General features: G+C 53.4%; 1 protein-coding gene across 1 annotated transcript in view; it reads left to right on the top strand.

Moving 5' to 3' along the window:
- Window positions 1–13,109: 13,109 nt before the first annotated feature.
- The window catches only part of GRK3 (G protein-coupled receptor kinase 3), a 65,881-nt gene continuing 62,112 nt past the window's right edge, over window positions 13,110–16,878 (top strand). The window contains exon 1 of the mRNA XM_027722315.2: window positions 13,110–13,359. Coding sequence (XP_027578116.1) covers window positions 13,247–13,359 — 113 coding nt within the window. The 5' untranslated portion in view covers window positions 13,110–13,246. The remainder of the gene's footprint in view (window positions 13,360–16,878) is intronic.

The raw sequence follows: 16,878 nt of genomic DNA, 5'->3' as shown, positions 1-16,878 counted from the left end.
TGCCATGGGCAGGGCCACCTTCCACTAGTCCAGGTTGCCCCAAGCCCCGTCCAACCTGGCAACTGGGGACCAGGTCAGTCTTTGGGGGAACATGGAGCCCGGCTGCGAGCAGGGTGGGGGGTCCTGGGAGAAAAGTACTGAAAGCAGAAGTGGAAAATGTGAATCAGCCCAGAGCAGCTCATATGGGACCTGTCGAGGGGGGGGGAAATTCCTCATTTGGTGGCTGGGTGCACCCAGGTGGGCGCCCTCGGGTCACCTCGAGGCAGCTTTAGCTCTGCCGAGGAGGGTTTTTCCGTCCCTGGCTCTGGGGAAAATATGCTGGAAGATTTTTTTTGTTTGTTTTTAATTTTATTCAAAAGCAGAAGATCGCCTCCATCCCACGCACGCTGCGGAGCTGCCATCTGGCTCGCTGCTACCCCGCCTCAGCAGCTCGGAGCCCCTGGCCCCCCCAGCCGGTGTCCCTGTCCCCTCCCTCCCCCTGCCCATCGCCCCTCGCTGCCGGCGCCGGGGCTGTGATATTTCGGCGGTCTCACGGCGCTGTGGCGGGTGGGTGGTTTTGCCACCGTGCCAGTAGTCGGCAGAGCTAAAGCTGTTCTCCAGGCTAGTGAAAGGATTTTTTCACCCAGCAAACAGGATGGGGAGGCTCAGACCTCATCGCCACTGGCCGTGCTGGTTCCAGCCTCCCGAATGGCCGGTTCCTCCGGTACCCACGGTGGCTGGGTCGGGCAGTGGGACCCCCGGGACCCACGGCAGGTGAATCCCCAGCAGAGCGAGGGCCTGCCTGCAGGGGAAGAGCAGAGATTTGCCATGGAGTAATTAATGTAAGGGTAAAAATAATGCCAACCCTGGCTAAATCACATCCGAGACTGAGGTGCCTTTTCCTTCCTGTTTTCTTATCCAACTTCAGCATCACCCGTTGTCTGTCCTCAGTGGGGACCGTGGCTGACGCGGGGTGGGCTGGCTGGCAAGGAGGAGGCAAAGGCAATGAAGAGATGATGTGCCAGTGGGCTTCCACTGGCTTTGCTTTGCTTTTGCCGGCAGCAGCCCGGGAAATCCCGCCTAGAGACACCCCAGGTTGGGGAATCATGGGCTAAAAATCAACAGTTGTAAAAAATATGAAATGCTTATTCTTAGGCACAGTGGGAGCAACTCGATCTCACCTGCAGCCTGGTTACTTTGTGTACTGAATGTACCCTGCCAGCTGTGAGGGCTTTACTGCGAGTTTCATGGATTTTTATGTGAAAATTATTGTTATGTTTAATCATCCAGTTTCTGGAGCCACGTGATTACATGAGATTCTTAGCTTCAATTTTTTTCTTCTTTACATTAAATTGAGCCTCCAGCCTCCTGTTTGTGCCTTCACGCACAGACGCAGCCACAGACACTAAAGGCTTAAGGAAGGAAGGAAAACCAAGCAGGAACCCAGCATGTATTATTAAAGCCTTGTGGTTTTCAGGGCAGAATTGTGATTTATCGATGCTCAGCTTTGGCATGTTGAAAACTAATCTCTGCTCTGATTAATGCAAGAGCTGAGGCAGGAGTGAAATATCCGGGGAGAGAGGAGCTTCAGCAGGGGATGCCGAGCTCCGGCTGCCCCCGGGAACAGGCAGGAGCAGGGCCGAGCAGGATGCTGAGCTCCCCATTGCTGCTGCACCTCGTTTCCCTCTTTTCTGATTAGAGAAAACATCTGGGGAGAAAAAGCAGGTGCTGCAAGCGAGGGGCTGTTGTGGGCGGGGAGGACCTGCTGGGCAGTGGGTCTCTGCCGGTGGCCGGGGGAGGATGGAGGGGCTGGGGGGGGGGGGGGGGGGGGGCGCACCAGGAACTGGCACCGTGCCATGCCATGAGCAGAACCTCTGCTTATAGCCACCAGTTTTAATACTCAGATGTGAATGGGGAGTGGTGGGGGGGGGGGGGGGGTCAAGAAATTTTTCCATTTCGGGCTGCGAATACTGCAGCCAAACCCCAGGATTAGCAGTGAAAAGGGAATCAGCCGGGACTGGTGGCTGCTGGGCGCTGGTGCAGGACCCTCTGGCATCGCTGGGCCAGTGCCAGCCCAGAGTACGGCTTCGCCCGCCTCATAGGGGCCGTGCAGGGCAGCGGGGGAGAGCTCTGGGTTACGGGCAGAGGCAGCACCAACCCTGTCCAGCAACTGGTAAGACAAATGATCCCCTCGTGGTCCCTGGGCTCTGCGACCGGGGCTGATGGATGCTCTCTTCCGGAATGCCAGGCTCCCATTTGCTTTCTGCACTTTGTTTTTGTTCCTAACATCAGTGCAACGAGGGAGAAAAAAGAAGGAATGAAAGCTCTACAGCTCCTTTCAGACAGTAAAAGAAATCCCGTCCAGTTGAAAGGCTAATTAAGAAACATCACTTCTTCAAAGGCCAGAATTGGAAACAGCCGCGTGGAGACATAATGGGATTAACGTGGATCAGGGGATTACAGGCGGCCAGGACAGCGACGCTGCGGCCCCACACATCACCACTGGCCCTCGATGGTGGAACAGGACAAAACCAAAACACTTCCATAAGATGAAAAGCCAAAGGGATGCGCTGGGAATAACGAGTCGGCCGTGGTGAGGGTGAGGAGCTGGGCAGCCCTCGGCCCCCGGCACAGCGGCTGCAGCCGCCCGGCTGCTGTGGGACGGGGCTTCGCATCCAACACTTTTCCCCAAATACATGGAAAAAAGCAAATGCTGCCTTTCCCTCCGGGCGAGTGGCCAGGGCAGCCCTGATTGCTTCCTTGTCCCGCCGCAGCCGGCAATTAACCCTCAGCAATGGCCAGCGGTGACGGCGTGACCCCTCCACCGAGCCCACGCACCCGGCCGGGGTCACCGCCGGTGCCACGGGATGGAGAACAGCAGCTCGAGGTGGGGCAGTGGAACAGGAGCAGCCGTGAAATCCTTTGAGGCTGTAAAGCCAGCAGCAGGGACTGCCGTCAGTGTCAAAGGAATATTGTCCCTGCTGGAAACCCCTGGGCAGCACAAGTGCCAATTAGGAAACATCTGTTCCTCCTGGTCCAGGCGGGCTGTGAGCGAGAGCATGGCAACGTAATGGGATTAAAATATATCACCGGATTAGGGCAGTGCTGCGCAGATCAGCGGCCATGGATGTTCTTAGGAAATCAGGGAAAAAAGGAAAAGCAAATTTGTCTCTTCAACATGGACATGTTTCTTTTTTACTTGTACCTTATGTACTGGTGCCAGACCTTCTCTCTGCACTGTTCAGTTCAACTAAAAAGACAGCCTGAGCTGAGTTTAAGCAATTTTAGATGAAATGGCTACGTGAGCAGCTGGTCCCTCTGGTCCTCACTGCTGCCACTGTGGCTGTGGCTGCAGGACAGGAAAAGTGGCCTTACCTGGGTTCCTGGGGTATAATATGGTGCCTGTCACCTCTGTACGGGTTGGAAGGTGTGTAATGAGCTGGATTTGGTCCCTTTGGCAGAGCTTTGGGTCCAGTGGTGGTGGGAGGCTGCAGGAGCGGGGCTGTGTCTGGAGCATCCCTTCAAGCAGCAGCACAAGATTCTTCCCCTCAGGCCACGTCCTCTGCTCATAACACATGGCCTGCACAAAAACCTTGAGCAAAGCATCAAGAAAGACGCTCAAGGTAGGGAGAGAAAAATGATCAGAGCAGGAGAGAGACCTGCACCATACCCCACAGCCCCTGCTCGCAGTGTGCAGCCCACCTGCCCCTCCTGCACATGGGGCCACCCCAGGCTCCCCCATCGCTCGCATCCCGGGCACAGCTCGGCTGGTTTGGGGGTTCCCATCCCTCCTGCCACCCCACCCAAGAGTTCTACCAGCCATGGGCCACCGCAGCCCTGCAGACAATAGGGACATTCTTCAGGAAACCAAACCAATAACGCGGAGAGCCGCCCGCTATTTTGGGACTTCATATGCTCTAAGGCAAATGTCATTGGTGTGTAACATCCATTTAGGGAGCCGCGTAATGAAGTCGTGCATCATGAGGAGGGACCTGCTCGCTTAGCAACCTTCTCCGTGTGTGACGTCTTCCCCTGCAGGACGGGATTGCTCCTTCGCCAGCCCGAGCACAAAATGCCGCTCACAGCTGCCGTAAGAGGCGCTTTGAACTCAAAGACTCTGCAGCCCCCACCAACACCGAATTCCTGAGGTGGGCTTGTGCCCCCGGTCAGAGCCCAGGCAGCCTCTGTGCTGTGAGGGGTTTGGGTGCTGTGAGCCCCTGACCTACACCCATACCTGCGTGCGTTGCCTTCCCATCAGAGCCCTCGGCTCTCTCAGGGATGGAAGAAGCTGGGGTACTGTGAGAGGGACAGAGCCCTTTCATTTTGGGGGCTGAACGGGACAGCTGCGACCTCAGTTCCCATCGAGAGCTTCCCCACTGCCGTTCATGCCGCTGCAGATTTTGGATGTGTCTCACGGGGAGGCGAGTGGGTGCAGGGGTTCACTGGGTGTACTGGGCATACTGGGTGCTCTGATGTTCCGTGTGCATTGGGTGTTCTGGTGTGCTGGATGTACTGGGTGCTCTGGGGAGTCTGGGTTTGCTGGACACTCTAGGTTTTCTGAGTGCTCTGGGCACAGGCCGGCAGCAGGATGAGGACAGGGAGGGAGAGGACGGCTGTATCGCACAGAGGGAATGTCTGTCCTGGCTCTCTCCAGGTTTCCGGATGATAAGCAATTATGGGAGAGATTTACAGCAGATTAAGTCAGAAAGCAAAGTCCATTATCTGCCCAGATGAGCTCCAAAGGTAGAGGCCGTGTGGAATGAGAAATGGGGCACTTTAACCATTACCATCCCTCTGGGCACCGACCTGGGCTCCGAAGGACAATGGCTCTGCTCCTGCGGGGATGGTGGCTGCTGCAGATCCACACGCTGCCATTCCCTTCCCACAGTAACGGCATTTTGGTGCCTGAATTTGCTCTGATTCCCTTATGGAATGCATGTTGCTTCTAGGGGATCTGCTACTCCCTTCCACTGGAGGTGCCTCTTCCAAGCCCCCAGGGTCAAGCTGAGCTGCAGATGCTAAATCCATGGGAATGCATTTTAGCAGAAAGATGCTTTTGAGGTCACTGAGGGTTTATTCACTGTGCTTTTTGATGTGTAAATCTCTCTGTGCATTGTCCCTGTTCCCCCGGGCAGGCTGTCCTGGGGGACCTGCAGCCACCGGGTGGATGTGCCCACTGACCCACCCATGGACAGCCCCGTGGCCACTCCCACGCGCCTTGGGCAGTGGCCTCACTGGAACCACGTTCCCTCAGCTGTGAAATGAAGGTAATTTACTGGTGTGCTTTACAAGGGCGCTGAGAGAGAAGATTAATTGTTTGGCATATGGGACTGCAGATAGGATGGGTTATGATCCTGCAGATCCTTCTGTTTTGCTGTTTGCATGTGCAGCAGAAGCACAGCTCTGCTCCACAGGGACCACGGGCTCCTTTCCCCCATGACCTTTCCCACAGCCTCACTCCAGACCAGACAGCCATGGATTTGGGTGCTGGCACAAGGGCAGATCCAGAACCCTAGGGATGGCACAACTGGTGGCCCTGGTGACCTCAAGCCCGACACGCAAAGGGCAGCCCAGTCCCAGCATCTGCGTGTGGGGTGATGATGCAGCTAGAGGCACCGGCTGCCACATGACCCTTTGGTGCTGGGATTAAACTTGACACTTAGAGCCTGAAAATCTGCTTAAGGGAAAGCTGGCATAAATCTGAGTGTCGCCAGGACGTGCGTTGCGGTCTGGGGTCAGACCCCTCCCTGCACCCTGGATAATGCCAGGCCGGTGCCTGTGGCCGGTGTCCCCACGGGCTCTACCCACAGTTGGCACAGTGGGACACCCCTCTGCACATCACACAGTCCCTGAGAGAAAACTCCTGGTGTGGGATGATGCCAGGGGCCTGCAGATGGGCAGCAGCTATCCCTGCCATGGCCAGGCCCTGGCCCTTCCCTGTGGGAGGGGGGTCCCTGGTGACTTTGCCCCCTCAGTCCCTGGGGATGCAGGACTGGAGCCCCACCACACTCCTGCTCCCTGCTGGCTCCTTCCTGATGCAGATGCTTTCCTGAGAATCACCTTGCCCTGTCACCAGCTCCCGTCCCTTGGCATCTCTGCAGGAGCTGTGTCCCAGCTTTGCTGGCCCATCACCTTTCTGGGGTGCTCCTTCCACTCCCTCTGTGACAGTCCTGGGGGTGTTAGCTGCAGCATCAGGAATTCTGGGGGAGAGGCAGTACCATTGCCTGTGCTGGTGGCTCTCGGGCGCAGCACAGCTCTTCTGGGACCTTGGGACAGCAAAATGAGTTGTCACTGTCATCTCCCACCGAACTCGAGCAGGCAGCAATGAAGGCTGCTGAGCACACACTTCTTCCTAAATTACCTTATTTATTCAGGGAATCAGATGCCGCAGTCTTTCATGGCTTCTTGTGAGGCTCAGATCTTGTGGGATGCGAGGCTATTAATAGGAGCCAATCTTTCCCCTTCTTCTTCTCCAGGCTAAAGGCAGAAGAATTCAAACAAGGGCCCTTTTGATGTGACAGAAGTCCAAATAAACTCCACGCCATTTTCATCTCAAGCTGGCAGCACATTCCCATGTTTCTGGTGGGGTTTCCCTGGGTGAGGGCTGCACCCGCAGCACCTGGGTACCCTGGAACAGGGCGCCTGAGGTGGAGGAGCAGTCTGTGGTGCCCCTTCCAGTGACACTGCCCTCGTCTGTGGTGACATCAGGTGCCCAGAGCCAGCACAGAGACCAGACGGGTGAGATTGGATCCGGGTGAATGATCAGCCAGGGCAGCAAATGCCAATTTGCGTGTAAACAGACTGAGCACAAAAAGCCAGGGGAGAGAAATAACTAGAAAGCATTTACCACATAACAGACTTGTTTCCAAGGAGCAGATTTTGAAGGTTTCCCGCAGGCAGCCTCGCTGGTGCTCCAGGGGAATTTCAGTCCCACACCCTCCAGCTTCTGACCCGCTCCCACCGCGGTGGGTTTGGCACCTCCCCTGCCAGAACGAGCCCTGCACTGACCCACTATCCCAGAGCTGACCATGTCCTGATCCACTTCTGTGATGGGCAGTGAAAATCCCGGGAGAGCAGGGCTCTCGTTTTCAGCACTGCACGATTTACCTTCCATGGACGCTGTGACAGAATCTGAATTACCTTCTGCCATTTCAATATCTGCACAGTTGTTGGTTTTTCTGCTTCTGTCCATCAAAATTTATAGCTAAATTAGGCAATTATTGATTTTTTCCCCCTTTATCGAGTTACATTCAAGCCAGCCTGTGGAACAGCAAACGCTCAATGGGTCCCTCTTGACATCTGTTTGTCTGATCAATCTGTGCAGGGAAAATGCTCCTTCAGTGCCCACTGACATCCCCACAGTGATGAATGGGAACACTTTGATTTTTTTTTTTTAGGGCTTTGAGACATTTGCTGTTCCAGTTCTTTTTGGGTTTATTTGTTTTAATCTGTAACAACACACTCCGTTGTTTTTGTTTGTGGAGTTCTTGAAGATGTGTCAGTCCCGAGCTGAGGGATGCAAGGAAGGGGCCCTGTGACCCAGGAGGGTGGTCTGTGAAGGGTCACTGCCCACTGTACCTGGCTCTCATCAGGCACCTCTAACCCTGTGGACAGGGCTGTAACAAGCCCCTCCACCAAGGACTGAGCAAGATGCCATGTCCATATCATGACAGAGTTCTGAGGACAACCACAGGTGGAGATTTAGGTGTGAAAACGGCTCAAACTTCTCCTTGGTCCCTCCTGCCTCATGACAATTCCTGCAGAGCAGCTCAGGTGGGTTCAGTGGGGATGCACCAGGTGATGCTGCTTAAGGAGCAGAACCAGGGCTGGGTATTAATGCAGGTCCCTGGCTCTGCCTTCCTTCTGGAGGGTGTTTCATACCTCCAGTGTTGTCCCTGTGCCTCCATGGGTCACCCTGGCTGAGATGGTTTTGGCATCACTGGCTCTGTGACCTGGCTCATCCACATGCTGCTCCTGTGCTTTTGAAGCTTGCACTAGCCAGGTGAGAGGGTGATGCTTCTTTATTTAGCTATGTGCGTGGTGGGAGGGGAAAGTGTTTCATCACCACATTCAGTTTTAGTAACATCCCTGTGTGTGCTTTGAAGGGGTCACAGCTGAGACTTCCAGGCTGCAGCTGGCAAGGCATGGACTGAGGAGGGAGGCAGCACCAGGACATGGCTATGTGGCATGTCAGGGTAAGAAAATGTGCAGAGGAAAATGTCAGAAAGATATTTTTATTACAATAACGTGATGCAATTGCAAGTGGGGGCCCGAGACCTCTCGTGCCTGTGTTTTCTCATGCAAGACTTTATAGACGTTACATGACTTTCAACTCTGCTCTTATCTCTGCCCCCAGAGGACATTATTACTGCTAGTCTGACTATGCCAGTATGAATGTTTGATGGTGAATAATATTTTTGAGAATTGAATTACCACTTGTTTCCTAATTAAAACCCAACCTCCTCATCATGTCAGCTATTTGCAAAAAGGAACGTGATGATGATAAGCTGCACCGAGGCTTTACCTTTCTGAGGTGGCTGAAGTACCTTTGTTAAGAGTATTCAGGAGAAAGCTGGAGGAATCTATGGAGATGCAGAGGACCCACCATGTTTCTCCAGGAGACTAAAGCTGTGGAACTCCCCTCCTCTGGAGAGTTAGGGCGCCTAATGCGAGGGCACTGCAAGGGCAGAGGCTTCTTCTGTAAAACTGCTCCTTCTGGAATAGACAGTGACTAAAAGCAGCAGCAGAAATGGCCATTAATTACTCTATTTGTTTTCCACGTTGCCTCTCACTGCTTATTAGCGCAGCATTAAGGAGATGGGATGCAACCCCAGCCTGGGTGCGGATGCTGCAGAGGAATGCCTGTGGGATTGGCATGGACTGTGGGAGGAGAGGGGCCAAAGCCCCCCCGGGGCATGGCAAAGCAGAGAACTTGACAGGCAAAGGGGGCAGAATGAGGCTGTTTCCTTGGGATGTGGGGCTAACACCGTCCCTCTCCGCCGTGTCCACTCGGCTGAGCGCAGTGGGGGTGAGGCTGACTTTGCTGCAGGGAGGGATGGGGGGGGCGTGGGGGCCTGAGGAGGGATGGCATTGCCCCACTTTTCCCAGGAATAGTTTGTATTTACTCCTCTCCTACTGAGAAGTGCCTCTGGGCACTTCACTGTTGCTGCCTAATGAATCCTCACACAACCTCGTTAAGCAGGAGCTGCTTCCCCTCCAGGTAACCCTGCACTCAGGAGCTGATTTGGAACACTGGGGAGTGTGGTGAAAGGGGTTCTGCCCTCTTCCCTTCATTCAGGCACCCCAGACAATACTGCCAGAAGTGGAGGAAACATCAAAACATAACCTTTCTGCTTGGCTATAAACAACCCACAGAGTCTGGTCCAATTGGGATCCGTCACTGATAAACTGTCTTCCCCCAGTGCTGCCAGGGAAGAGCAAGGAACTTGCTCTCTCTGTAGACAGCAGTATCCCATGGAGGGAACCGAGATAAACACTCCTTAATGCTCTTAATCTCAACCTATGAGCATTTTGGGTAACACATGATAAATATTAGTAAAAATAGTATTAAAAAGTAGGATTTAATAATCTTCTGTGTGTACGTTCCCCTCGAGGTATGTTATTGGCATTAGCCATGCATAGAGCAGGGATCTTATTTGATATGGGATTGGCCACAAGGAGGGCAGCAGGATGGATGTGCCTCTGTCCTGGTGTAACACGTTGCACCATTATCTGGATGGGATGGTGTTAATGCAGGACGCACTAATAAACGTATGATAACCTCATTACTGTCTGTAACATCATCTGTCATCCTGTGAAGCAGAGCAGGGCGTAATTAAACATTTAAATCTTATACAGACGATAGGAGGAACTTGCTCCTTGGAAGGAAGGAGCGGCAAGGGGAGGTTGGTTTCTTGGCTCTGAAGTGGTTGCACATGAACCCCGGCACTCCAGCCCAGCCAGGCCTCAAGACAGGCTTAAACTGATTGAGCAGTATCAATCACCATCCACAGAAATGTCAGGAGATACTTAAATGCATTCAGAGTGTACCGTATTCTGACCTCTGCTAACCCTGGCATCGATTAACTCTGGGTTTCCTTTACCTGGGGGAATCCCAAGGCAGGCATAAAGCACTGTTTATAAACACATGCAAACACCAAAACCAACACACACGGCATAAAACAACACAAAAGAACAGCACAAACACGGCCTGGGATACAACACAGGCTAAAGAAAACTGCAGTCTTGCACTTGGGGAGTTGAACTTCCCTGCAAAGGAGGAGGCTGGCACTGCCTGTTCTACTTGTTTTGGCTTCCACTTGATTCCACCCTGTAATTAAAAAATGCTCATCCCAGTGACCTTGAAAATACTGGAATATATCACTAAAAAAATATGTATTTTACACACTAGAGGTGTTTACACATTAGAGGTGTTTACATGCTAGAGGTGAGCATGAATAGCCAGAGCTGTGCTGCCTCCCCAGCCAGTGCCCAGGGTGGCTGCGGGGATATTCCACTACCTCCAACTGCACTGCAATCACACTTGGGAAATAAATGGTGCAGAGAACACCTTTTCTTATAACCCACCTCCACTCTGGTGCCAGCTGCTGCTGCCACATCAGCACTGATGGAAACCCAGAAGTAGAAAGAAGAAAACAAGTTCCTTAACTCAGTTGGCTGTCTTCCTGACTTCCTAGAAACTGTCAGCAGGAATGTCTTTGATGTGTACACAACAATAATATCCAGACAAAAAGGTGAAAATGTAGCACAGGAATAAATAGGAGAGCATTGGGAATCCTAAGTGGCATTTTGGTAACTTCTATTGCTGTCACCAGCACAGTAAAGCCATTTAAATATCTCAGCAAACTTGGGCCCTCCTCCTCTGGGCAGAGACGGTTTGTTTGCCTGTGCTTGGGGTGTTTGGCAACACTGTCAGGTGAGCACTGAGATCCTCCTTGTGGAGCTGTTGCTTCTGCAGGGTCACGTTTCAGGAAAGGAAACCCAGCTCTTTCTGTGGAAATATCAGTGAGTGATGGGCAGAGGGGCTGCAGGAGCCAAACCCTGGGAGTCCCCTCGGAAGAGCTGGCAAAAGGCACGTCTGCTCACGTAATCAGGCTAAGGATGTGGTAAGGGTGGCAAATAGTTACTCGTGGCTAAACAGAATATTCCTTAGAACAGCAGAGCCAAACACTTTTGGACCTGTCACTAGACAATGCCAGCCTTTCTCATCAACACAAACATTTTAAAGCTCTAAAATGATCCCACAGATGAGGCACAGACCGTGGGTTTTGCCTTGGTGGATTACGCTAGAGCAGAGGCCATCATGTGTACTGATGTATTTACATGTATTCTGATGTACTTATTTAATTAGACAGTAATTCTGCAGGTGTTAATGAGGGTGTGCAGCTGCAGGAGCCTGGATGGCTTCACAGCCACCATGGGACCTCTCAGGAGTGGAGGGTTGAGCAGGACTGCTCTGCCAGGCTCGGGGAGAGGCACCATGGAAGGGACCTGGAAAGGACCTGAAATCATCATGTCTGGGGGCAATATCTCTCCCAGCACATGCCTGCAAGTGAAGAGCCCATGCAGAGGCACTGGAATAAACTTTGCAGTGGGAGCTGTGAGTCTGAGTTGAGCCTGAGGAGTCACAGGAACCGTGTCACGGCCCACAGCCAGCCCCAGCGTTCACTGCCAGCCCAGAGGATTTCAAGAGATAAAAATACCCCTTTCCATCTCAGCTCGGCTCAGTGAAACCTTTAAACAGGGCTGGTGGGAGACTTCACCCTGAGCAACCAGGAGGGACACGCCCCAGGTCCTTCCCCGTTTCCTTCCACTCATTTGGACACCCTGAGCCTCAGCTCTGCTCTATGGCCACTGGAGAAGAAACCTTCCCCAGTGGATCTGTTCAGGTGAAAAATGTTGGCCTAAATTAACATTTTTAACAAAAAGCAGGTTCTCAGACGGTTCATAATGAGCCACATGGTGAAATCCTCCCAGCTGTATACTCTACCTTGCTTTAATCAGATCATTAACTTTCATAAAGATGTAGGCAGGAGGAGTGGCGGCACTTGAAAAGAGCTCAAAACATGCTGAGTTTCAAACTTCAGACTTGTCATTGACTTAGCCTTTCATTGAGCCAATTATTTATGACATATTTGACGAAATTCAGAAAAGAAGGCAGTTGAAATCTGCATATCTGCTTGGCTGCAGTGGAGCTACTACTACATTAAGGAGGAATACGAGCGGGGAGCTCTGCTGGAGCAGAGGACACCTGGGTGCCTTGCTTTGCATGATTATTTGCCTGCAAGTGGTTCAGTGAGAAATAATGGGGTGTCACACAGATGAATTTGTTTGTATCCTGTTTTTCTTATGAATATGTTTTAATAAACTATGAGGAAATTAATTCTAAAGAGACGCGTTTGACTGGGTGCTGATGTTTGCAGGCAGCCATCGCACTCCTCGCCCCATGTGCCCGGTGTTGGCTCTGGTGTTCCCCTTCTGCAGAACCAAAGAATCACAGAGTGCTTTGGGTTGGAAGGGGGCCTTCAAGATCATTTAGTCAACCCCCCTGCCATATGCAGAGACACCTTCCACTAGCCCAGGTTGCTCCAAGCCCTGTCCAACCTGGCCCTGGACACCTTCTGGGATGGGGCAGCCACAGCTGCTCTGAGCAACCCGTGCCAGGGCCTCCCCACCCTCACAGGATGGAATCCCCCAGCGTGTCCGAGACCCCGAACCCCGGGACCCTCGCGCTGCCCTCGGGGGCCGGGACCGTCTCCTCTCGGTGCGGGGTCACCCCGGGCCGCGGCCGCCCCGTCCCCGGGATCCCGGCGGGCGCTGCCCCGCTCCGGCCCCCCCCGCCCGCTCCATGGCCGGATTTCCCCGGTAGCGCCGGGCAGCCCCGGCCCGCCCATGGCCGCCGAGCGCGCCCCGAGCCGCCCGCGCGGGGCCGCGCCGGCTGCGAGCGGCGGGGGCGGACCGGCCGCCGCCATGGGCCCGGCGGGGGCGGGCGGGCGCTAAGGGGGCGCGGCGGGGGTTCCCTCCTTCCCTCCCTCTCTCCCTCCCTCCCTCCGTCCGTCCGTCCCTCCTGCCGCCCGCCCGGGGCGCAGGGCGGGAGGCGGGAGCGGCCCCCGCGCTCCGCACACGCGCACCGGGAGCCGCTCGGCCGCACCGGCGGAGCCGCCGCCGCCGCCCGCCGCCAACCCCCGCCCCGGGGGCGGCTGCCCCGGCGGAGCCTCCATCTGCAGCCCGGCGGCGGAGCGGGAACATGGCGGACCTGGAGGCGGTGCTGGCCGATGTCAGCTACCTGATGGCGATGGAGAAGAGCAAGAGCACCCCGGCGGCCAGGGCCAGCAAGAAGATCACCCTGCCCGAGCCCAGGTACCGCCCGCCCCGCCGCGGCCCCGGCTGCGCGGCCGCCCCGGCCCGGCCCCCCGGCCCCCTCCCCGGGGCCGCACATAACGGTCCGGCCGTGCCCGGGCACCGCGGCCTCCGAGGCACCGGGTCCGGCCGGGGCGGGCGCGGGGCCGGGCTGGCTGTGCTCCGTGTGCGTGCTGGATGTGTTGGGTGTTTTGGATGTGCTGGATGCGTGTGTTTATTTGGCACAACTTCTGCGGGCGTCCCTCGGGCGGCTTAGCGGGGGATACCCCGCTCTCCGGGGATGAATCCCCCGAGCTCGGGGCTTTGTGGATCCCGAACCCGGTGCTCCGTCCAGCGGGTGAGAAATTCTGTCTAAATCAACCGGTAGCACCAAACCGAGCCGCTCTGGCCGTGTTGCTCTGCAGAGCGATTTTTTTTGGTGATGCTTCCTGAGGTTTGACAGGGGCTGCGGGAGGAGGACGGAGCCGAGGTCTCCCTTAGCAGGCAGCTCACGGAGCAGAGGTGCTGGGGCAGGTCTGGACTCCCTCGCCCCGACCTTCCCCGATCTCACCGCGGGAGCAGACGGGTGCCTTGGCACAGCTGAGGTTGTTTGCTTAGCGCTTGGTGGTAAAAGCAGCTTTTCGTCTGAAAAAACAGCTTTTTTCCCCGGTTATGCTTGTGTTATAAAATCACCTGAGCATCGCTTATTTATCGTTGAAATTAAAACTGAGCTTTCCCTCTCTTTCATGGCTCTGGATGTGTATATGTATAGTAAAAATGAAGATTTAGCCAGCAAACGAAATACTGCAACAGGAAGAATCTAAACCGAATTTTACTGCAGAATGTGTAGGCAGTTTGGAAGCCTGCTGGTGGCCTAGCCGAGCTGTCTGCCGTGAGCCAGGCATCGCTGAAGCCCTCTTCCCACTTCTACACTCGTTTTCCTGCCTTTCTGCTGGAATGCTGGGTAGGACAGGGCGGCTGTGGATCAGGGGAAGGTGAAGGGTGCCTAGCCCACGTTTATCCCCCTTGCAGGGGCACTGAGACGTCAGGTAAAGAAGTTTTGCTGCTGAGTTTGAGGTCTGGTTGAGGATGGTGTTACTGGACAGACGAAGGTGCCCATTTTTCTTCCTGGTATGTGTTTACACTTTCAAAAATAATACAATATCCATAAATTTTTGGCTACCCTGTTAGGCTGAGGTACAGCTTTGTTGGGGGTGCTGGTGGCTTCACATTTATCAGTGCTTTGGTGATGTCAGTTCTGCCGTCAGTGATGTGCAGCAGTGCTGTTCCCTGTTCCCAGCAGGGACATGACCCCTCTGGGCAGGTGAAGGGTGGGATGTGGAGGGTGTGCAGGGGAGGAATAGTCCTTCCAGTGCCATGAGAAATAAGGACACCATTGGCGCTTGTGGGGAGGCTGGAAAGCTGTTGCCTGGACTGACATCCATCGTGCCCAGCGCGGGGAAGCCTTGTAGCACAGCACGAGGCCCGAGGAACCTGCTGTGCTCTACTCTCCTGCTCCAGTTTTTTGCCTTGTCTCAGTGGTCGTTTTCCTGAGCTTGGAGAGATGGTTCACCTGCATTTGGCTCAGCAGGGTGGGAAATGCAGCCACGTGCCAGAGGAAATTTTTTGGAGCAGGAGGAGAGGTGAAGGTGAAATGCCTCGCTCCTAGAGCTGCCTGTGGAAGAACCTGTTTGCATGAGATAGTGAAGGAAAAGGATGGTTTGCCATCCCCCTGGGCTGTGGTGCTCTGCAGAAGGTGAGAAGCCATCTGTGAGTCCATGGTGCTGTGGGATGGGGACATTTCAGTCACTCAGCACCGGAGTGGGAGGAGACATAACCGAGAACAGAGACTTGCCTCAGCCCGGGACCACAAACGGCTGTAGGATGCTCAAAATGACTGAACTTCTGAGCTACTAACTGAAACCAGGGATTTCCTCATACAGTAGGAAATTGTGACCGTTATTCTGGTGTCAGATACCTTCGTGCTGCTTTCTGGCTGGTTTTTTTTTGATCCCTCTCATTAGAGCAGACATGGTGTGTTGGGTTTACTGAAATATTCTGTGTTGCTGGTGAAGTGATTCATTTAAAATGACATAAATCGGCTGGTTAAAGGCAGGTTGATATAGTAACAGCAAAAAAAAAATACAACACACACGAGTCCTCTCTTACATGAGTTTGAAATCAAACAGTTTTTCCAGATACTCATTATTTCTGTGTGTGTGAGCAGCTCCTCGGAGGAGCATAAGCTCGTCTCTGTCACGTCTGGCTGCGCAGCCATCCTCGCCTTGGTCCTGGCTGTCACTGGGACAGACAGCAGGAAGGTCACTGGAATATCACATCCACGCTTGAAAATAAATGTCCCTGCCTTATTGGAGCTCTCTGCTCGCAGGAATGTGTTGGTTTATCTCCTGCAGGCAACCACAGCCCAGGGACGGGTCCTGTGCCGCTGACGTTGTCGCCTCAGAAAATATTAAAGGTTTCACCTCTGTTTTCAGTCTTGGCTCCTTGCTGGAGCCCATACACCTGTCGGCACCCTTTTATCTTTCCCAGATAAGGCTGAGGCTAAATGAAGCAAATGAGTTTACTGTAATGCAAATTTGAGGGGGCTTCCTGTTTACAAGGAAATAGCTATAGTGCCGGCAGAATAAATTCCAAGGCTGCAGGCCAAGACTTAGCAGCAAATAAACTATGAGGGTGAAGAGTTTATTGGCCGTGGGGCTGATTATTGCTGAGTTTACGTGAATTATCCTCAGACTGGTTTTGTCCCGAAATCGTTAAATATCATTTTGGGAAAGAAGGACAGAAAACACTAATGGGCCCTGAGTGCTTAAGGAAGAGGCTTAGTGTGTTTTTATTTTTTTTAAGCACCAAAACAAAACAACCCTTTTTCCATCCTCTGTCATCTGCTTTTCCTTCCCTTCTGCGTTTCCTCCTTTCGTTCCTAAGAGCCTTGCCAAGAGCTGGGAGAGCTGTGGTATCTTTTTGTTGTACATTGTTTCCTAAAAGCCTGTTTTGGGGAGATTTGCATTGGTGAGCAGAAGGTATGTCAAGAGGCAGAATATCCTGCAGAAATCAGGCCTGGAATGGAAGGAAGATGTCCATGTGGAAATATGAGCAAATATGAAACCTTAAATTTTTTCTGCCGAATTGCTGTCAAAAATTGTAAGTGTTGGATGGAAAGGAGTAAATTAACTGCACTCTGAATTTTTTAGGCTATTTATCAGGCTGCTGAGGTTTTTCACTTTTCCGTGTAAACGTTACATTTCTCTTATTTTGGTCAAAGGGAGCAGAAGAGCACTGTAGAACAGCTCTTTTTATTTACCAGCAGCTTGTTCTGGTTTGAGTAAAGGATTTGCATAATGTGAAGCTGAGAAAAATGGTCCAAGAAATCAGGTAACAAATGAGAGAGGGTTCAGGGCTTGCAGAAGCCTCGAGTACATGCTGCTGTCCTCGCCAGGAAAGTTGACATTAAAGCTTTCTTACTATAAACATCACGTAAGCTTCGGGTGCTTTCGGTGTACAAATACCACGGGCATGGTA

The sequence above is a fragment of the Pipra filicauda genome, unplaced genomic scaffold, assembly GCF_003945595.2.
Source record: "Pipra filicauda isolate LSUMZ 115617 unplaced genomic scaffold, ASM394559v2 scaffold33_size4404698_pilon, whole genome shotgun sequence".
Classification (NCBI taxonomy): Eukaryota; Metazoa; Chordata; class Aves; order Passeriformes; family Pipridae; genus Pipra; species Pipra filicauda.
The sequence above is the reverse complement of the archived record's forward strand: the minus strand, read 5'-3'. Positions and strand labels throughout refer to the sequence as shown.